At 46.7% G+C, this 23,116-nt stretch overlaps 1 protein-coding gene across 1 annotated transcript in view; it reads right to left on the minus strand.

Annotated features, from left to right (window-relative positions):
* Nucleotides 1–23,116, minus strand: part of CA12 (carbonic anhydrase 12) — a 54,076-nt gene that overhangs the window by 13,658 nt on the left and 17,302 nt on the right. Inside the window, exons 3-8 of the mRNA XM_025472574.3 lie at nucleotides 6,774–6,953; nucleotides 5,784–5,926; nucleotides 2,897–2,992; nucleotides 1,990–2,053; nucleotides 1,665–1,822; nucleotides 623–749 (exon numbers count right to left, since the gene is read on the minus strand). Coding sequence (XP_025328359.1) covers nucleotides 623–749; nucleotides 1,665–1,822; nucleotides 1,990–2,053; nucleotides 2,897–2,992; nucleotides 5,784–5,926; nucleotides 6,774–6,953 — 768 coding nt within the window. The remainder of the gene's footprint in view (nucleotides 1–622; nucleotides 750–1,664; nucleotides 1,823–1,989; nucleotides 2,054–2,896; nucleotides 2,993–5,783; nucleotides 5,927–6,773; nucleotides 6,954–23,116) is intronic.

Here is a 23,116-nt window from a genome sequence, read left to right on the forward strand (position 1 = left end):
TGTGGGCCTGTACTTCAGTAAGCTTAAGGAGATGAGACAAAAGGGCAGTGAATGCAGAGGCTTTCTTGCCTGATGGGTCCTGCTATATTAACCATGAGCTGCTGTGGCTACAGATGTGCATTATGCCCACTCTAAAGCCTTACAGAGGACCTTCTGTGGACGTTGGTGATGCTCATGGTACCGTGAATCACCTGGCAGGGCTGAAGATGGGCCTTGATGCCAAGAAAGCCTAGAGTAAGAAGTTAGGAGCTTGATCTCATGAACAGTCCTACTGTCTGTCTTAAGAGAAGAGTGGTTCTCCAGGGGGGATGTCTCAGAACATCCTCTCTTCCCCAGCTGTGGGAGACTCCCAGATTTAATGAGGCTCTGCTCCAGATGCCAAGAGGCCCTGGCTAGCAAACACTAGCCACAGAGGCTCAGGGAAGTCAAGAGCAGTGAAGGGAGACCTCAGTAAACCCACACACAGTAGTTTCTTACACACCCTGGTTTCCTCGGCAGCCAGAGTACTCTTAAACCACCTCCTAAGGGCATCCGTGACAGGGCACCCAAGGACAGGGCACCCAACTTCATATAGAATGGGTGTCTTGGTACCACACTCCCCCGACACACCACATCTTCTCACCTTGTCGGAAAGAGGTGTACACTTGCCTCTCATCAAACTTCTGAACCCGCCGGAAGTTGTTGACCATTTCTCTAGGGGATGGGTCATCCACATATGTGTAGTACAGAGCAGTCTCCAAAGCCAGCAGCTGTAAGGGGAGAAGCAGAAACATACCCCATGGGCAGAGTGATGCTCTCTTGCCTGACCTCAATGAGGAAGAGACCTCTGGGGCTTGGCAAGAGGCATACCAGAAAGCAGTGGAACCCCTTTCATAGTGGAATCACTATGAGCTACTGATCTGAGTAACATAGATAAATGGCAGCAGGTAGGCGGACAGGACTAAAGATGTGATGAATCAGGAGATGAAATGTTTGGGGAAGCAGTAATAGCCTAACCTGGAAACTGCCTTGGAAACCAATTATATAATCTGTGTAGGTGTATGAAAATTCTATGGAACTAGTTAGTCATCAGAGGACCTGAGAATCTCTTGCCACCCTCTTTTTTGTTCCTTTTGATGAGGCCATCAGAATGAGCCTTAGGCCCCTCTAATTTAGAGCTGGGTTCCAAATAGGGCCCATTGGAGGAATGCCGTGTCTGTGGGAGGCTGAGGAGCCCGTCTACCACCTAGCAGCTAACAGCACTAACCTCCCTCCAAGCCTTGAGAGGAGGAGACAGACCAGATCACCTGGCACCCAGTCAACCAGACACCTGCTGGGGAGGGGAACGGTGCTATGGCTTTGTCTCTGCCCTGTGAAGGTACTGTGCTCTCTCCCACCACAGAGGAAACACTATCCAGCCACTGAGGAATATATTAGGAAGTGTAGCTGAACAACTCATGTGTAAGGAACTATGGAGATGGGTTCATTTCCCCAGCTTGGCTCAAAACTCCACTTCTGAAGCTCAGCTTGTCATTTCTGCAGTGCTTCCGGGCACCTGCGATATTTGGAGAGGTTCTGCATAGCTGTCAATGAAATTTTAAGTGAGGAAACCAAGTTGTTGATTATGATATGGGTAGGGACCGAGGTGCCACATGGTCTCTGACTCAGAAGGGCACGAGAGTTACCTGCTCCTGGGAAATTTGCACAGGGTTCCGGAAAACTGTCCAGAGCACTGTGGGGTGGCAAGGAGGTGTGGTCAGGGACCCTTTGTAGCGGTAGTACTCTTCAGGCCTCTCAGGAAGCAGCTCTTCAATGCTGAACCCTGGAATGAGCACTTCTTGGCCTGGAGAGACATGTTGGAGAAATGGTGGCAGAGGTGCTGCTGGGCATGTGACTCAGCCTAGGAATGTGACTAGCACCTGCCCTCTGAATTCAGTTTTCTCCAGGTCACATGGGAGTGACTACATCCTTCTCCAACAGAGGATGAATATGCATCCAAGGCCCCCTCACCTTTGTATCTTACATCTTGAAGGTGCCTGAAGATCTTGTCATATGATGGATTGAAGGAGCCCATCTGCAACAGAGACAGGGCAGGTTGAACTGGGACAGAATTCTATAGGCTGAGCCTGGTTCGGCAGTGGCTGATAGAAGGGCTCGGCTAGGGGTACACAGTCGCTGTTACCAAGGTTCTCCCTGAAGAATGCACTTTAATCCCGGGCCGTTAGGAACTTGTCTTCTTGCATCTCAGGATGCGTGACACTGAGTGCTCAAGACACTGGGGCTTGCGTGTCCCCGGGCAAGGAATACAGCTTGTGCTCCTGATTATCAGGCTAGAAGCCTGAAAGCCACAACTAGCATGTGCTCTAACCAGAACTTAAGGGAACCCGGGTTCACGCAAACCAGGTCAGGCAAGTAAGCATGTTGAGAAACAAGGTACATGTTGTCTTATCAGGGAAGAGCATGCAAGCAAATTAGAGAACAGTCTCATTTTCTGGGATTAAGGAAAGAACTCATTCTAGGGTCCATATAAAGAATAGAACTTGGATATTAGGGGTTGTGTAAGGGATTCAGGCACCTGATGAGGCAGCACTGAATGATCCCCACCCTCCCAACCCCCACACATGGGTCCTATCCACCTGGGCAATTCTGTTTCATACAATAGGGTTAGGCATTAGGGCTCACTTTCCCCAATGTTTCAAAAGACATGCCCATTTCTGCTGCCCAGCCACAGAAAGTGCTGCCTCCAGGTCACAAGAGAAGGTACCCTAGTGGGGGACTATCTCCAGCCCTAGAGGCAAGACACAGACAAAACGGGAGTGAGCCATCCACGTCCAACAGACAGGTGTTCATGGACCAAATGCCGAGTCTAATACCACCCTGGCTTCAAATTAGGTAAAATCCCATAGACATCTCTTACCTCTATGAGAACAGCTAGGACGGCGAGGCCCTCTGACTTGTTACTAGCGGCGCTGGCGTTGGGGTACAGGTCCGAGTTATAATGGACGATATGCAGCTGCAGTGAAAGAAACGCTGCTCACCAGGGGATGAGCGACTCATAGGAACCTTTGCTTTTGTGGGGGACTCAAATCCAATGGGGAGGACAAATCCCCTGTACCCTGCCCCAGATAGACCAGGCCTCTCGGACCCTTTCCTTCATGGCCTCCCTAGTTTTCTCTTTTCCCTCAGTCCTGGAGACCAAAAACTCTACCAGGGGAGACTGTCCATCCTATTCATCGTTGTATTCCAGTGTCTGATAGGGTGCTTGGAAAGTACCAGGTATACAGTAGGTACTCCGTGAAGGAATGAATGAATGAATGAATGAATGGGTGTTTATACTAGCCATGAAACAGCTTGGATACTTTGGAGCACTTCTCTCTTCTCTTTCTTTCCCTTTTTTTTTTTTTTTTTTTTAGAGCAAGAGAGAGATAGTGGGGAAGGGAGAAAAAGAAATTAAGCAGGCTCCATGCCCAGGGCAGAGCCAGATGTAGGGCTCAATCTCACGACTCTGAGATCATGACCCTGAGCTGAAATCAAAAGTCAAAGGCTTAACTGACTGAGTCACCCAGGGGCCCCCTCTGTCTTTTTTCTACCTATTCTGGCGTCTAAGGAAAAGTGGTCCCACGTAACTTGCCCAGCTCAGCCTGGCCAGTCTGCATTTGATCTGGAAGTAGTAGGGGCTGAGGCAGGAAACCTCCAGTGGTAACTTAACTGTAACTGTATCCAGAGCAGGGTCCACACTTATCCCTCAGGTGGAAAAAAAAAAAAAATCACAGCATGGCTTATACAGGTTTTATCAGCCATAATTTAAGATACCAGAAAACAACAATGTTCTTAATCCCTGAATGTAGATTTTACCTTTATAAAATAAAATGCTAAGCTCATTTTTTTCAAAGCAGGAATTACTTGTCATTATTAAAGTGAGGAAAAAAAGAACTTCCTGAGAAATCTTGGATTTAAAAAAGTCTAGGTAAGTATTAAGACATTGTTATGACAAATTCTGACGATGTTTAACCTAATTTTTAATTCAAAAGGTGAGGTTTTATTCTGTATGTTGGCAAATTGAACACCAATAAAAAATAAATTTATTTAAAAAATAAATAAATAAATAAAAAATAAATTTATTATTAAAAAAAAAAGGTGATGTTAACTGTCCTCCAAAAAATTGTATTAGTAGATAGGCCTAGATATATGATACACATTTTTGTTCTTTCTTTGCCTCTTGGGACTATAACACATTGAGATTTTCTCTGTCTTTTCCTTTTCTCTGTTTTACGTGGTTGTCAATAGAATTCAAGCATATTTTACTGACTACAACTCAATGTTGCCCACATATCAAGCGACCCTTTCTAATTTTTAAAAATCATACAAAATTGTGCCTTCTTTTAAGTAATCCCCCATTAAAGATTTCTTAGGGTTCCTCCCTCACCATCTTTCCCCATGAAGGACGCAGCGTGCCACACGACCCCACACCATGTTAGCTCAGCCCAGCTCTGAGAAATGGAGACTTCTATATGGCTAAAACCCTGAAGGTCCTAGATCCTTATTTCTTTTTATAGCTGCCTTTTGAGCTCGTGGTCTGTTTCAGCACTTTTCTTACTGTGTTCAGATTAAATCAAGAGGAGATGAAGAGTAATACAGACAGAAAATAGAATTCCCTGCTGAGATTAAGAGGGTCTTCTTTATAGGACTCAATCCAGAAGAATGGCTACACTTTTAAGGACCCTCCGTAGAGAATCTGCCACTTTTGGGTCACTTTGATGTATTTTCTCTATTATAGATGTGTATGGTCCATCTCCACCAGGCCCTTGGTGATGATGTGGCTTAATAGCGGAAAATATAAGTAACTAGAAATATTTTCAAGTGCCCAAATTCTCCCAGCCTACGCCCTAACTCCTTCTTTATTCCCCTTGGGTGAGTAGAAGCCTCCACATTGCAATTAGCCTGAAAGAAATTGCAGTCCTGGAGGTTCGGAGATGGGCCTGGTTTGATATACGTGCACCTGCAAGAGTGCCATCCTATTGGGCCAGACTTACAGCCCCTCCACACTTGTAACTCGACCTATAATCAGCCTGAGACACTAAGCAGTTCAGCAGTTAAGAACAGAGGAGAATGGTCATGTCATTATTTACCTTGGGCTCCACAGGCTGATCAGTAGCATTTATCTCCTTGTATTTATTGCCCTGTAAATATCCAGAACCACATCCCCAAGTCCTATCCCATGGAGCACCTGGGGCACCCCAGTGTACTCCTTGCACACCACTAGTGCAGGAACGATGGCTCCACTCCTCTTTTGTTCTGTTTTGTTTTTTTTGTTTTGTTTTGTTTTAAGATTTTATTTATTATTCATGGGAGACAGAGAGAGAGAAAGAGAGAGAGAGAGGCAGAGACACAGGCAGAGGGAGAAGCAGGCTCCATGCAGGCAGCCTGATGTGGGACTCGATCCCTGGTCTCCAGGATCACGTCCTGGGCTGAAAGCAGTGCTAAACCGCTGGGCCTCCCGGGCTGCACCCTCCTGTTTTCTTTTGGCATTTAGTGCCACAGAGCGACATAACACAATGCTGTGCCAACATCCCACCCATCCTCTGCATGTTCAGGAGAGGACGGGGCCCAGGACACTGCAAAGAGCTGCAGGGTTGCTGGAGTGGCTCGATCTCGCTGTGCTGCCCCCAGCGCCAGGGGTGGGTGTGTGGAGCGTGCAGGCGGCCCTTGCTTGCACTCCGATCGCGCCTGTACCCCAGCCAGGTGGAAGGGTGCCAGACCACCCACCGCCAGGCAGCCTCTGCCAGCCTGACTGCCCCACTCACCTCAGCAGCAAAGTGCTTCCCAGCGACGGTGTGCTCGGAGCCGTGAGGGTCATTCTGGTTCCCCCAGTGGAGGTGCAGCTGGGTGGCCGTGTAGCGGGACCGGAGGCCCTGGATGTGCATGTCCGGGACCAGGTTCAGCCTCACTGTGGGGAGGGGAGCCTTCAGAGCCCTGGCCAGCCCAGCGCTGCCTGAGAGCACCTAGGTAGGCCACACCGGCCTGGGTCCCGACAGGAGGCAGGTGGATGCGGCAATTGGAGACACACAGCCTGAGGGTCAGAAACCTGGTCTCTTCTCCCGAGAATGTCCCCCTTTCCCTAAAGCAATTCTGGTAGCACCAGCACCTTCTCAGGTCCCCTGGGAAAAGGATGGCAGGAGCGCTAATACTAGACCAGTGGGTGGACGATTTTTTTTGTTTTGTTTTTTACATGCCCATGTATCACACACCCAGCTATGAAGGTAGGGCTGTTAATGAAGTACCTGCCAAGCTGCAGAATAATATAACAATAACAAGAGAAATTGCTATTTAGAAGCATCCACTGTATTCCAGATCCCAAAGTACGTAATCTCTAGTCTTCACGGTTCCCATCAATACGTGCATTTTCCAGATGGAAGCTCAAAGAGATTAATATTCTTACCCAGAGTCTCATGATTCATAAGTAGTCAAGCCAGGATTCAAATCCATGTTTGTCGGACTCCAAAGCCTGGGTGACCCCACAATGAATTGCATGGCTCCTGAAGTGTTTGAGCCAAGGGGCCAAAGGACTCAGGCCTGTCCCTTCCCCTTCCCAAGAGATGTGCTTCTTCCAAGAGGTGCCTCCAGCAGCCCCTGAATGGGTGGTCCAGGCATCCCTGGGCTCTCCCAACCCCCAGCCGCCAACCCTTCTCCCGGGTACTTCAGGAGAGCCTCCTCCCTGCCAGATGGGAGAGAGCAGGCCAGGAAGCTGAGGGCAGCTCACATCCCCCTGCAGATCTTAGAGGAATCTCTCTTACCTGAATGGCCATCGTTGGTCAGGATAAACTGCTCATTGGCAGAAACGTTGTAGCCCTGGAACCCAAGGGGTACAAGGCTGGCGTCGTACTGGAGGATGTCATTGTGCAGGTCTATTGGGGACTGCAGCACACCCCCACATGACGGGTACTTCTCAGACCAGCTCTTCTCCCCATTGGGACCTGGAAGCCCAAAATTTAGTCAGTTTTCCACTAAAGTTTTTTTCCTCACTTTCTAATTCTGTGTTCAATACCATTATTCCTTTTCTCCTCTTAATCCCCAGAAGTACATTCTTCAGGGCCCTGAAATCTCAGCCTAGTGCCTGCTTGCTCTTTTTTTAAGGGATGTGGGGAAAGAACTAGAAGAGCCCCATTGCCAAGGACTAGGGCCCACCAGACTCCGTTTTCATTTTACCTTGTTCCTATTTTGACACAATACACATCGTCTCCACCTGAAGACCTCTTGATTTTCAGCGATTTAGCATCTGTTTATGGAACATCTATTATGAGCAGGATTTACTCGGAGTCCTGGGGCCACCAGGTTGAAAACAACAACAACAAGGCCCCTGCTTGCCCAAACTTGCATCCTCTGGGACGCTTTGGGCTGAAAAAGTTGGTGTTGGACTGACCAGAGCTCCAGGTAGGTGTCTGGGGCTGGTGGATATACAGGTATGATCTTCCAGTAGGAAACCCTTGAGGACATTGACTCTTTATATTCAGAGCAAGTATAAAACCCAATCTGATAGAGATGCCTGAAAAGTATCAAGTAAACACATGCCTGGAATCACGGAGCTCAGTGCAAAGTTTATACTAGGAGAGTGTGACAATCCTACAAACTAGTGCCAAACTACCAGTGAGCAGTAAGAGACTTAAAAAATAAATCCTTCAGGGCTCAGCTTCTTACTAGCTACCAGGTAATTGTCCTTCCTCTGGAAATGGAAATAAACAATCCAATCCTATGTTCAGATAAACTTTCTTTTCCCACAGGGAAAAATCTTTAAAGAATGTAAAGCTGTGTTTAAAAGATTATCTCTCATGGTAATTAAATGGATTTTCAGGGGGCGGTTTCTCCAGAAAAGCAAATAACTGGCATGTCATGGCCTGTCAGGGTAGAACCATGGTGCCCTGTGGGCTCTCTCCGAGGTGGGACCCCGGCTTTGCCATCTGGGGTCCATGCATCAGTATTTCAGGCCCAGGATTGATGTTAACTGGAGCAGAGGGGAAAGGAGCACCACATCTCCCGGGAACCTGTCCATAGACGGCAGCTCGATTTCCCAAGAGTGGACATGTGTATACTGGCCTCACAGAATCCCGGTTCCATATCCCTCGTTCTCTAACTAGGGAACTCCATCTGGGAGTAAAGGGAGTCAGAAGAAAAACCTGGTGCCCAGGTCCATTTAAAATGCTGTGAGGAGTGGGACACCTGGGTGGCTCAGCAGTGGAGCATCTGCCTTCGGCCCAGGGTGTGATCCTGGAGGTCCAGGATCGAGTCCCACCTCGGGCTCCCTGCATGGAGCCTGCTTCTCCCTCTGCCTATGTCTCTGCCTTTCTCTCTGTGTCTCTCATGAATAAATAAAATCTTTTAAAAAATGCTGTGAGGAGTTAAGCCGAGGTGTGGACATACACAGTAGGACCCTACTAACTTTTCAGCCTGTCAACCTCTGGATATACCTTTTTGGAAATGTTAGAGCTTGAAGGGATTGCAAAATTTCCTGTCCAGCCCTTCACTGGACACCAGTTTTCTCACTTGCACATGTCAGTGGGAGTCTTTACTGAGCTATATTTTAATATTCAAGACCTCAGAGCCCTGGACTCAAAGCAACTCAACTACACCAAGAAGGCGAAGGAGGCTGGAGGACACCAAAGAAAGACTGTTACTCAGCTGAGGACAAAGCCAAATTCCTTAGGGATAGCGGGAAGCAGAGATGGAGCAATCATGAGCTATCATGCAAACCCTCAGGTCAAGAAGAGGCGCAGCTACCTTCTAGAAATGAGGCTGCCAGCCTTCCCACAGCCAGGAAGGCAGAAGCTGCCGGCCAGGCACCAGTGGGAAAACTCAGTGAGGAAAGAGGCATAGCAATGAGATGACTTCACCTTGGACACATGACTAAAGGGAACTGGGTTAGGAGAACTTTCTCTTCCCGGAACAGAGGTTCCAGAAGGTTTCATGAAGAGAGCATTCTAGTGATAACTAAACCAAGAGCTCTTTGGGGACAGGGGCAGCTCATTTTGATCACTGTGAACTCATGGTGTGATTAGGGTCACATGCATAACAGGCATTTGGTAAACAGTTTCCCAAAGAACAAAGGACCCCAAAAGAACGGAGAGCTTGGTAAAAGGTTATCAGGAGGGATTTTTCTTTTTCACTGTGCACTAGATACTCTTTATTGGAACTTACACTGAATTAGGTATTGGGGGGCAGGAGAGCTAGAGATCTAAAAGGCAACAGAGCCAATGTTGGCAAAACCTTCTTAGGAAAGAGAAGCAGTGGTTAGGGGGCGCTGAGGTGAGTTGGTCAGTTAAGTGCCTGCCTTTGGCTGGGTCAGGATCCAGGGGTCCCAGGATTGAGTCTCACATCGGCTTCCTGCTCAGCGGGGAGTCTGCTTCTCCTTCTCCCTCTGCCTCCGCTCCCCTGTTCATGCTCTGTCTCACTCTCAAATAAATAAATAAAATATTTTTAAAAATAAAAAAGGAAAGAGAAGCAGCTATGTTGGACCAGAAGGGTCCAGAAAACAAAATTCTGGCGCCAGTTGTCCCACCGCCTCAGTGAATGACCTTGAGCAAGTCACATTCTCTCCCTGAGTCTCCTGTACCCTTCATACAAATGAGAGAATCGAACACTATGTTCTGGAAGTTCTGTTCGGGCTCTCAGCTCTGAGACGGATTGAGATTACTGAGACTAAGCCCTCTACCCTCTGTATAAAGCAAGTTTGAACGAGTCAGAGAGAGCAGCTCCCAGGTGTGTGACAGGGTGCCCAGGGGGAAGCGGCCGTGGGAGTGATTGCACAGGGCACTGCTGCTCCCGGGGCTGGCTGGGGCTGGCTGGAGAGCCACCCGCCTCGGGAACCTGCCACAGGTGCTGGCTGCCATCCCCTAAGGGCAACAGGGTCTAAAAAGCCTTTTATACTCCTGCTTTATTATTATTATTACTATTATTTTAGTAGCTTTGATCCTTACAACTCTATAGGATCTATAGGATGGTGCAAGGCAAAACTTGCACCATTTTATAGATGAAGAATTGAGATTAAATGATTTACCCTAATTAGACCTTGGCTTAGTACCAGACTTACCTTGCCTGGGTCACAGAACCTCCCTGCCCTTCTGTTTTAGTATTTATCCGGGAGATTTCGGGCATGCCTGTCTCCTCCCTCTCCCATGCTCTCCATGAAGCAAGGAGCAGGTCATGTTCATCCCTGCCTGTCCCATAACACCTGGTGCAGAACAGGCCCTTATCTGTTTACTGAGCTGGATTCTGATCCTTTTTTTTTTTTTTTTAGTGGAGTTCAATTTGCCGACATATAGCATATCACCCAGTGCTCATCTGGTCAAGTGCCCCACTCAGTGCCCGTCACCCAATCCCCCAATCCTCCGCCCACCTCCCTTTCCACTACCCCTTGTTCGTTTCCCAGAGTTAGGAGTCTCTCACGTTCTGGATTCTGATCCTAATCTTGTGCTTCTCTCCAGGAAAGCATGTACCTATATTAACCCCCTAGTCTCCCTACTACCCCATATAATTTTCTTTTTCCCATCAAAAAAAGAAAAGAAGGGGCATCTGGGTGGCTCTATCAGTTAAGCATCTGCCTTCAGCGCAGGTCATAATCTCAGGGTCCTGGGATGGAGCCCCACATCTGGCTCCCTGCTCAGCAGGGAGTCTGCTTCTCCCTTTGCTTCCCCTTGCTTGTGCTCATGCTCTCTTGCTTTCTCTCAAATAAATAAATAAAATCTTAAAAGAAAAGAAAAATTATGTCATTTGCTCAGGTTCAAAATGTACCTTCCTAGCTTCCTAGTCTAGGTGCATGAGGATTTGTTCTGTTTGGGACCACTCAGTGAGAAAGAAATCTGGTTGCCGCCCCATAGCCTGGGAGATGGCCTGCCAGGTGTGGGGCTTCACGGCAGTTCATGGGACCCTCCACTGGCATGTGACGCCCAGTGGCCAGTGTCCTCTTCTTGCACAGCTGGGGACATTGTCAGAGCAGCCTCCCATATTCGTGGCTTGTGAGTGAGAAGGGTATGAGGTGCTGCGTGGGTGGGCACCAGGGCAACCAGTATCAGGGGTGTCAGTTGACTCCCTTCTGCCCCCACCCCAAGCCTCTACCTCAATAATGTATGACTTGTTGCCCAAGTAACGCTGGCCTTTTGCAGGCAGCCACAGCCCAAAACGTGGCTTTTCAACTGGGTCTTGACTTTCACACTCATGCCAAGTGCCCTGGTGCCAGAAAACCACACTCGGGACTGACTCTTTCCAAAAGAAGTGTTTATTTCCAGCTACTGTAAGAATTCAACTTTTCTGAGTTTTGACTTTGCCTTTTCAGTTAGTTGGATTCTTCGCGTGATCCTGATAAAGGAGATCATGTGTATCTCCCAGTTTGTTTTTCCAGACAAAGCCAAAGCATTATTTCTTTCCAGCTCATGTTTTTCTGCTTAAGGCAAAACAGAAGTGGACCAAATTTCTGTTTTGAAATGTGACAGGAGATTAACCTGGCACAGCTCAAAATGCCTCTTGTGATCTCTGGTCGGGAATTATGAGGCCCAGGGTACAGGATCAGCATTACTCAAGGACCAGAATTTTTGTCATGGAAAATTTCAAATATTTACAACAGTCGAAAGAAGAGCAAAATGAACCTGTACTCCCCAGCTTTGAGAACTAATCCTCTGCAGAAACAAATCAGCCTCATCTGTATTGCACTCTTCCCTATCCCTGGATAATTCTTTTATTTTAATTAATTTATTTTTATTTTTTCATTTTTATTTTATTTTTAAAAAATTTTTTAGATTAATTTTATTATTATTTTTTACGGATAATTCTGAAACAAATCCAAATATATTTCGTCTGTACATATTTCAGTATGTGCCTCTGAAACATAAGGACTCTTAAAACCACAACACCATTACCACACTTAAAAAGCTAACAATTAATTCCTTAATGTTATTGAATCTAGTCAGAATTCAGTTTTCCAATTATCCCATAACTTTTTAATGGTTTCTTTGTAAGCTTCAGGATTCCAGGAAGGGCCACCTACTGCAGTTAGTTGATGTGTTCCGGCCTAGATCTCCATTTGATGGTGTGATGCCTCATCAGAGAACCATGGCAGCACCCTTCCAAGGCTCCAAATCTCAGAGCCAGGTTGGCTCGGTCCATCCTTTGCCCTGAGTCAATCATGGAGTCCCACGTTCCTGTGACCACCACCACCTCTATCACCTTGGAACTGGCCCTCATCATGTCACACCGTACAGGCTTTTCTGCAGAGTCTCTGTGTTCTATTTTTTCCTGCTGCTGCCAGGCTCCTTTCTTGTGGTAGCCAAGTTTAACCAGACCTAGCCCTGCTTCTGTGGCACAGCCCAACCCTCCCCTCCCTTCCTCCATAGCCTGCCCACCCCACCCAACAGAACAAAGCCAAGCCGTGGCCATCTTTCATGGCCAGCAACACCTCAGCCTGTCAAGCCTTCAGTGGCCCTCATACCCTCCCCAGCCAGCCCCATGGTCAGGCCGGCTTCCCCATCCTCAGAACAAGCTATGAACTCAACCCTCACACATTCTTACGCTAAAAATGTGCTTAAAATGCCGCCTTCCTTCCCCTTCACCTTTCCAAATCTTGTCCATTCTTCAAAGGCCAGCTCAAGTCTTGCCAAAGCTACTTCAGTGCTTTCTCCCTGCCCCGGACTCCTGAGCCAGCCTGCTGGGGATGCATCACTGTGCATCCCCAGTGGCACAGTGATGCGAATGCTCATTTTTTTAAAAATTTTATTTATTTATGAGAGACACAAAGAGAGAGGCAGAGACACAGGCAGGCTCTCTGCAGGGAGCCCAATGTGGGACTCGATCCCAGACCCTGGGATCATGCCCTGAGCCAAAGGTAGACACTCACCTGCTGAGCAACCCGGGTGTCCCAAGAATGCTCATTTAAGTCTCATATGTGACTGCTGTCTCCAGACTAGCACATGAACCTGCTCCAGAGTAGAACTCTGTCTACAAATGTCAAAGTCCTTTTGAAGGCTAGAGCATTTTGTCACACCTCTCCCCCGTATCTGACGTGTGGCCCTTACTAAACACTTAATAAATTGACTTGGAGGGTTTCTTAAGCTCATTTCAGAAATCTAGCCATAAAGGGAAGAGAGAAGTGTGTGTGTACATGGGTGCACACGGTTATAGAAGATGAGGGTAATGAGAAGGGTCTTGTTCTTAATGGATAGACTTAAGCATACTTCCATATGGAAGGGAAAGGGGAGTAGAGAAGGACGGTCGGGTCCAGGGGAGAGAGGAGCCTATAGATGGAGTGTGGCCCTGAGAAGACAGCGGGTTGGGGAGGGGCCAGCCAGCAGAGGTAGGAATGAACTCTGGGCTGAAGGAGGCATACATTCAAGAAGCGTTCATCATATGGATGAAGGAGAACCCTGAAGCCTGCCTGGAAAGGAAGCCCATGGAGTAAAAACCCAGTCAGAAATCAGGAACTCAGCTGCAGCTGATCAGGGAAGATTGGCTATGGGAAGACAAGCCATCTCTCCTGCATTCTGCAATGTTCTCCACCAAAGTGCACCAATGAGCCTAAAATAAGTCAATGTGATTTTTTTAAATGAACTTATATTTCATTACTTTCTTAATACATCTTGTGTCTTGTTTTGAAATTTACAGAAAGTTTCAAAGTAGGTACAAAAGTAAAGAGTATCAGGGTATCTGGGTGGCTCAGTCAGTTAAGCGTCTGACTCTTGACTTCAGCTCAAGTCATGATCTCATGGTGATAAGATCGAGCCCCCATATAAGATTCTCTTTCTTCCTCTCCCTCTGCCTCTCCTCCCCTCTCTCTAGGAAAAAAATAATTAATTAATTAATTAATTAAAAAAGTAAAGAGTATCCTATCATGGCCCCCATAAACTAATCCACAATTAGTTTAGTTTTGTCTACCCTCCACCACTGGGTTACTTTAAATAAAATCTATGGATGCTTAGCTAAAGCTTTAAAAATAACCACAATACTATTTTCACATCTAAAAACTGTTGGCACTAATGTCTTAATGTCATCAAACATCCAGTGAGTGTTCCAGTTTCCCCAATTGTCTCATAAACTCATTGAACAGTTTATTTGAATCAGGGTCCAGATAAGATCCACGTATTATGACTGGCTAATATGGCTCCTAGCTTTCATCTCTCCCCAGGATGGGTGTATTTACTCTGTATATGTATAGGTACAGACTTATTACTGCCTTGGGCAAATAATTTATGCAAGTAAATGAAGGATAATTTTATTATTTTATAACCTGTTTGTAGACATGGCATAGGGGAACGTAAAAAACTTTATAGGTTGAGTAATTTCTTATATTTATATACATGGTACATACCCTGTAATAATAAAAGCACAGAAAGTGCCTTAGAAGACAAGAACTATGTAATAACTGCTAGTTTCTCACTGGTTACTCTTTCTCACTAACTGTACATCCTATGTGCTCAAGAATAATAAGCATTTTTTTAAAGATGCATTTTATTTATTTATTTATTTATTTATTTATTTATTTATTTTAGTCACAGAGAGAGAGAGAGAGAGAGAGAGAGAGGCAGAGACACAGGCAGAGGGAGAAGCAGGCTCCATGCACCAGGAGCCCGAAGTGGGATTCGATCCCGGGTCTCCAGGATCGCGCCCTGGGCCAAAGGCAGGCACCAAACCGCTGCGCCAGCCAGGGATCCCCCAATAATAAGCATTTTAATAAAAATATTGTATGTAACTTGGACTCTGAATGAGTCTGGATTTAAAAAAAAAACAAAGCGCATTCATTGTTATCCTATTTTGAGGTTTGTCTTTTTGGGCCTAAGTCGGTCCTCAGACCTACCTGCTGCCCCTGATGTTTCTTGGTGGTCATATTCTCTGATATCGACTCCTCCCTGTGTCTGTATGAATGTCTGTGCAGGCAGCTACCTGGGAAGCCAGCCGGGTGCCACAGGCTGTAGGGCATGTCTCCTCAAAGTCAGATCAAAACTTGCCCCAGTGGATAAAATCCTCATGGCAAGGTTTACATCTGCTGGCTATTGACACGCCTTTTTTTCAATCAATAGTTAAGGTTCCAATACAATAGAAGCTTTTGGTCAGTCCCCTAAAGTTTGTTTTCTAAGGGGATCAGACTATATTAAACGGATTGAGTCCTGGGATCTGTATTTAGATGGAAGTGATCATAGATTGTGTATCAGATTTGAATATAGATTTAATGAAATAGATTACATTTGTCATTACAAATGCATATTCAAATATTGACTGAATGCTCTTCCTTAGAATGCTGCTTAATTTGGAAGTTAATTCACTCATCTCTTCAACAAATGGGCCTACCATGAGCCAGGCACTGTATTAGGTGCCGAAGATGCTCTGGAGAACAAAACAGATCTGGTCTCTGTCCTCATGGAGCTTATATTTCAGTGGAAGAATCAGACAATAAGTTGCAAAGAAGCAAAGCAGTACATAAATAAAATAATTCCAGTCTGCAATCCGTGCTATGAGGGCAATAAGCAAAGACTAGGGTGGAGAAAATGGAGGGATCACTGTGGATCAGGTGCTACAGGAAGGCTTCTCAGAGGAGGTGCCATTAAAACTGAAAAGGAATGAGACTGCGCCAACCATGAGCAAAACCAGAGGAATGGCATTCCAGAGCCAGGGCACAGCAAGTTCAGAGGCCCTGCTGCAGCAGAGAGTTATATATTCTCGATGCAGGTGATGTATCAATTCAGAAAGAACCTAGGATTCATCTGGCTTCCCCTTTCCCAAGCGGGGCATTGCCCTACGACAAGGCTGAGAGTCCTTCGGCATCATGTATACTCCTCTGTCTGTTAGAAAGGTCCCCCTTTCGGGGGGCTGCTGCTTACCTTTCCCTGAGGGCCATCAGCTGTGGTCCTGTGGCTGGAGCCACAGAAAACACGTCTAAGCCCCAGGCCCCCATTCAGAGGGGAAGGGAAGCCTCTCCCTTGAAACCACACATCCCCAGGATGTTGTTGGGATTTGGAGGCCACATTTAAAAAATGTGCTTAATATATGCCTTATGGATTCTCAGTTTACTTCCGAAGTTAATTAAAAGACACACAGCTTCTCACAGAAGTCAGTGGGTTCAGCCTATGGGTGGGATGGAGTTCCCAGAGTGCACCTGGCTGGGCTCTGGCCCCTGTGCAGGCCACATTGGCCCGATTCTGCATGCTTGCCTGCCAGTCAAGGGCAGAGGCATGGCCATGACGCCCAGGAGGAAGGGAGGCTGGCAGGGTGTGGGTTAATGATTGATCCATGAGGTCTCATGACTTTATTATGAACAAGTGGAGGCCAAGGAATCAAACCAGCATTTTCCTGTGTGAACGCTGCAGGTGAGTCAGAGACAGGGCAGTGAGCAAGGGCTGAAGAGTCAGGGTGACTTGTTACAAAGCACAAAGCTGGAGCGCCAAAGGAGGTCAATAAAAAGGGGCCAGTTTTCTAAAGAGGCTTTAATCTATACTTTACATCAAACTCTCCTCTTTGTTTTTATTTTTTTTAGTTTTTATTTTTATTTTTATTTTGCTGTTGGATCCCTTTTTTTTTTTTTTTTTTTTTTAATTTTTATTTATTCATGATAGGCACACAGTGAGAGAGAGAGAGGCAGAGACACAGGCAGAGGGAGAAGCAGGCTCCATGCACCGGGAGCCTGACGTGGGATTCGATCCCGGATCTCCAGGATCGTGCCCTAGGCCAAAGGCAGGCGCTAAACCGCTGCGCCACCCAGGGATCCCGGATCCCTTTTTTTTATTGGAGTTCAATTTACCGACATATAGCATAACACCCAGTGCCCCCCTCAGTGCCCATCACCCAGTCACCCCCACCCCCCACCCACCTCCCTCCCTTTCCACCACCCCTTGTTTGTTTCCCAGAGTTAGAAGTCTCTCATGTTCTGTCTCCCTTTCTGATATTTCAATTCCTGTTTGGGCCAGCTTAAGAGGAGGGGGTGACAGTGGGGTGAAACCACACTTGGGCATCATTTCTGGGTTAGCCATGGCGGTGAGGGAGAAGAGGTGAGCTGTACGACTGGCCGCCAACTCAGATCTCTGCTAGCCCCTATTCTCCTTCGCTTGCCATATCTAGAGGCACCCTACCCCCGACCCAGTAACACTGGGATTGTGGGGGAGAGGGGAGGTACAGGGGCAGGTATGTCTCCCCACCCATCGCACTCCCTAAGGTAAGGTAAATGTTTCCCCCTCCTCTGTGCTCCTGTAGAGCTTTTAACATTTCTCCTTCCCTAGCAACACCTATACTTATCAAAATAGTATTTTAGGGACACCTGGGTGGCTTAGTGGTTGAGTGTTTACCTTTGGCTCAGGTTGTGATCCCGGGGACCTGGGATCATCAAGTCCACAAGCCTGATCCTACAGGCTGAGAACCACTGTACTAGGCTTTCAGCTTGCCTCTCTCACTCTTGTGTCCATGACTCCTACTCCAGAGCTTGGCAAACTGAAGTGTCCAACAAATGGTTCTTGAACAACAGGAGCAATAAATCAGTGAGTTAAACAAGTTGCCACAGTGGGAATAGCCTAAGCCCAATACTGAAACCTAGGCAGGCCCCGGTCACTGGTCAGTGTTCAGTGCACGTTCTTCCCTTCGATCTTCCTTGACTCATTCACAAACGAATCGTGGTAGATGTAAAAATGCAAGGTCCACATACAAGCCCGATGTCCTGCTCTACCCTCAAAAAGAATATTAAAAATATTCTTTCTCAGAGTACCTGGATGGCTCAGTGGTTGAGCATCTGCCTTTAGCTCAGGTCTTGATCCCGGGGTCCTGGGATCGAGTCCTGCATCCGGCTCCCTGCAGGGAGCCTGCTTCTCCCTCTGCCTATCTCTCTCTCTGTGTCGCTCATGAATAAATAAATAAAAATTCAAAAAAATATATATTCTTTCTCTATGCTCAAGCATCTCTAAATAGAAAAGGCTACAGACATCATCTTTTTAATGTACCATTATATGTGTGATTATGGAAACATGATTATGGTGTTTGAGGTAATTATTCAGAGTTGACTATTAGGAATATAGCTTCCTTTTCCAAATCTCTTTTTATGGTTCATTTCATTTAAAAATTTTTTATTGTGGTAAAATATACATAACATAAAATTTACCATTTTAACTATTGTTTTAGTGAATTCATGCCATTAGGTACATTCACACTGCTGTACAACCATCACCACTATCCATTTCCAAATCTGTTTCCATCATGCCAAGTGTACGTCGCTGGTGGGAATGTAAAATGATGCAGCCGATATGGAAAACCATGTGGTGGCTCCTTAAAAAGTTAGAAATCTCATATAATTGGCAATTCTATTCCTTGGTACATACTCGAAAGAATTGAAACCAGGGACTCAAACAGATACTTAGACACCAATATTCATAGCAGCATTATTCATAGTTGCCAAAGGGTGCAAATACCCCAAGTCCATTCATCAACACATGAACAACAAAACGTTGTATATATATTTTTACCCATAAAATGACTCCTCTCATTTTAATGTACAGTTTCTTTTCCCAGAATCCCACCTAGTAGAGGTTTAAGAGAGCTGAGGTAGGTCTCTGTATTTTCATACCTATCACTGAACCAAAATTATGGTAGATGCTCAGTAAATACTAGCTGAGGAGAGCTCTCTGTAATTTCTTCTTGAGTCTAACCTCACAGCAGTTGTGAAATGTGAGTGAGCACCAGAATCCCCTGGAGGGCTTGGTAAAGCCCAGATTGCTGAGCCCCACCCCACAGCTCCTCGTTCAGTAGGTTACCCATGGAGCCAAAGAATCTGCATTTCTTCATCCAGGTGATGCTGACGCTGCTTGTCCAGGGACCACACTTCGAGAACCACTGGTCTAAAGCAGTATTTCTTAACCCTGTACACACACTGGCATCTCCAAGGGCTTTTAAGTTTGCTCCTGGCCCCAGCCCCTGAGATCTGGTTTAATTGGACCGGGGTGGGGGTCCACCAGCTGCCCAGGTGATTCTAATGTGCAGCCGAAGTTGAGAAGAACGGATAAAAACCCCTCCTCAGATCAAAGACCTTGACGTCGGAGCCAGGGCTTTTACTCTTCCCTTGTCAGGGTAAGATTGTTTTAAAAAAATTGTTTTAATTAATTGATGTTTTGTTGTGGTAAAATATATATAATATAAATTTACCATTAGTGACACTTGGTACGTTCACAGTGGTGTGCAACCATCATCACTCTTGAGCTCCAGAACATTCTCATCACCCCAAAGGGAAACCCATCCTCAATCCCCACCCCCTTCCTCTCCCCAACCCCTGGTAACCACTCATATACTCTCTATGGATTTGCCTGTTCTGTACACTTCCTATAAGCGGAATCAATACGTGACTTTTGTGTCTGGCATCTTTCACACAGTACAATGCTTCCATGGTTGAGCCATGTAGCACATACCTGTACTTCCTTCCTTTTTTTTTTTTTTTAAAGATTTATTTATTTATTTATGATAGAGAGAGAGAGAGGCAGAGACACAGGCAGAGGGAGAAGCAGGCTCCATGCAGGGAGCCCGACGTGGGACTTGATCCCTGGTCTCCAGGATCAGGCCCTGGGCCAAAGGCAGGCGCCAAACCGCTGCGCCACCCGGGGATCCCCTAGACTCTTTAATCCTCATTTTCCTTGCAGCCCTTGGCCCCAGTGACCCCCACCCTCCTGCCATGTCTGAAACCTCCCCTCTCCTGGTATCTGTAGCTCCCCGGCCCCATGGTTTTGTCCTTGGCGCTTTCTTCCCTCTCTCACACACCCCTGGGCCAATCCCCTCCAATGGTTTCAACAGCACCTCTGCCCTGCCCTGAGCTTCCTCCTGAGCTCCAGACCAGCTCAGCCTACTGGCCGCCCCCACCCCCATGCCCATGGCTTCCTGAAACCCTACGTGGCTGGAGAGCGGGGCAGACAGCCAAACAACTCAACAGGAATAACCAAACTTGCCATCATTTCCTCTCTGACTCTCTGACCCTCCTCCTTCCAAAACCTCTCTCACTTCCTTCAAGGTTCTCTGTCTCCACTGGTGGTACCACCCACCGCACCAGAGCCTAGAATCACAATCTGCTTCTTCCCGTCCTCCTCTTTGGTCCCATTTCTAGGCCCAGGGCAATTAAGAATTTTACTTTTACGGATTTTTTTTTTGAAAGCTTTTCATTTTGAAAAATTTTAAATGTACAGAAAATTTATAAGAATAGCACGATCAATTCCCATATACTTTTCAGCTAGACTCACTAGTCATTAACATTTTGCCACACCTGCTTTATTACTCTCTCTATATATACACGTGCGTACACATTATTATTGCTATTACAGTTCTTCCTCAGCCTGTGATGGGGTTATGTCCCAATAAACCCACTGTAAGTTGAAAATATCATGTAGTCTGAAAATGCACCTAACCTACCGACATCATCACTTAGCCTAGCCTACCTTGAACATGCTTATGCTAGCCTACAATTGGGCAAAATCAACTAACACAAAGACTATTTTATAAGAAAGTGTTGACTATCTCATGTAAATTGTTCTTAAACAATTTACTTGTACTGTGCTGAAAGTGAAAAACAGAGTGGTTGTCTGGGTACAGAATGGTTGGAAGTGTATCGCTTGTTTATCGTCGTGATGGGGTGGCTGCCTGGGAGCTGTGGCCACTGCCCCCACTCACTGTCACCAGAGAGGATCACCATAGGTATCGTCAGCCGAGGAAAAGATCCAAATTCACATTTCCAAGTACAGCTCCTACCGAATATGTATCCCTTTCACACCATCCTAAAGTCAAAAAATTGTAGGTCGAACCATTGTAAGTTGGGGCTATCTTTTGAGAGAAAGTTTCAGCTCTCCTGCCGTCTTGTACTTAAATACTTAAATGTCTGTCTCCTGACAACAAGGACATATCCTTACATAATCACAGTACAAGTATCCAAGTCAGAAAATTTAATCTAGTTATCCAGTTGTATACTAGATGTTATCTGGTATACAATCAATATCCAAATTTTTTACACCCAGACTCAAAGGATCCTCCTACAGATTACCTACGATTTATAAAAGGGGAAAACGGCAACATGAAAATGGAGAAAGCTATCAGGCACTATCTAAACTACGTGATCAAAATTATCACCAACAAGGACATCGAATGCCACTCAATGAAAAGCAAAGTCAGGGAGATATTACTTCTGCAGTATTAATGCCAAAACGTACAACCAAGAAACCCTCGGACAAACCTTAATTGAGGGACCTTCTAGAAGATCTATATGCTTCAGACATGTCATGGCATGAAAAATCTAAAGAGACACCACAAAAACGTGCAGTGAGGTATCTGGATTGACTCCTGCACCAGAAAAAGTCCAATCGAGGACCACAAAAAGTTTCTTTTAAACTTGGCCTTCATGTGTTCCTACTGGCACAGCCTTTGTTCAGACCCATAGCTCCATATCTGTGCCCCTCACGGGCCCTGTTCTTCCAGGCTCACCCCACAGCCCTGCCCTCTCCACACTAACACATACCACGTCCGCATATTCCTTGGCTGAAAGTTCTCTGGTGGCTCCTCAAGCCTTTCGGATTAATCCCAGGGTCTTTTTTTTTTTTTAAGATTTATTTATTTATTTATTCATGAGAGAGACAGAGAGAGAGGCAGAGGTAGAGAGAGAAGCAGCCTCCCTGCGGGGAGCATGATGTGAGATTCGATCCCAGGATCCTGGGATCACAACCTGAGCTCTAAAGGCAGATGCTCAACCACTGAGCCACCCAGGTGTCCCTAATCCCAAAGTCTTCAGCGCAGCCCTCCAGACCCTAGTGATCCTACTCCTTTCTCTGGCCTTTGCTTCCCCCACTGCCACCTGTTAAAAATCTGAGCTCACTGGGGGAGAGGGGGAGCAAATTTCACGGAGACTAACAAGTTAGGCTGCCACAGCGTCATTGCAAGGACATGAGACTCCTGAGGCCGAGACAAAGGACAATTTGCTACTCAGAGCAGTAACAGAGTGACATGTGTGCCTGTTTCCCAAGCCCTATTTCCACAGGGCGCTACGATGGGGGCCAGGTGACACCTGTGCCTGCCAACTGCTCGGCATCCCGGCCAAGGAGCCCCAATCTTCTAGAGGGGCAGTTGGCAAACCTGCTCAACTTTGCCCCCAAGGAAGACACTGTCTTTATCTTACTGGATAGCAAACAAACCTGCTCTCTGCCCTAGAGGGAGACACTATCTCTAGCTTATAAAACTATTTGCTACATAAACATCCTTGAAATGATCATCTGGAACAAAAGCCATCAGCGCCCCTGCCCACAGACTTGCCGAAACACCAACGACCCAGGGAGGTCTCCCCGCACCACTCCTCAAACACTATGCAGCCACCACCTGATTTTTTTTTTTAAGATTTTATTTATTTATTCATGACAGACACAGAGAGAGAGAGAGAGGCAGAGACACAGGCAGAGGGAGAAGCAGGCTCCACGCAGGGAGCCAGACGTGGGACTCGATCCTGGGTCTCCAGGATCATGCCCTGGGCTGAAGGCGGCACTTAAACCGCTGAGCCACCCGGGCTGCCCCACCACCTGATTCTAACTGCACCGCACACTCTCACCTGCTTTTTGGACCTCTGTTGTCCACAGTGGAAAGCCATCCTCATCCCTGAAACACACACCACCCACGCGCATGAATATTCACACGCTCTCCTTGCTTTGCTCCTTTGTCTGTCAAGATTTGGCTCCCCAGGCAGGCCTGACAGCCACTCTCACCCCCGAATTGAGGCTTTTTGTCCTCCCTGTGTCTGCAGCACTGGTGCACATTGTCCTGCACTTAATCTGCTCCGCTGCAATTGCCTGCTTACGTGTCTGCTGGTCCCTCAGCTGTCCACTCGTTGAGGGGAAGGGCTGTGTCGCACTTGTCTCTAATCCCAGGACCAGCCCATGAAGGGATCAAAAAAATAAGTGAATCAGGGAATAAACTGTCATTTTAAAGCTGCCAGCTGTCTCTCCCTGTCACCTGTGGTAGAACCAGATGTACAAACGGATGGAGCAGGAAAACTGACATAGGACACAGGGCCGGGGCAGGTGTGGGGTTCATAAGCACCTTCCACACCCTGGGTGAGGAACCAGAAATTGGGTCGTGGGGAGGCCCTCCCCGTGTTGTAGGATGGAGCACTTTGAGA

This window comes from Canis lupus, chromosome 30, assembly GCF_003254725.2.
Source record: "Canis lupus dingo isolate Sandy chromosome 30, ASM325472v2, whole genome shotgun sequence".
NCBI lineage: Eukaryota > Metazoa > Chordata > Mammalia > Carnivora > Canidae > Canis > Canis lupus.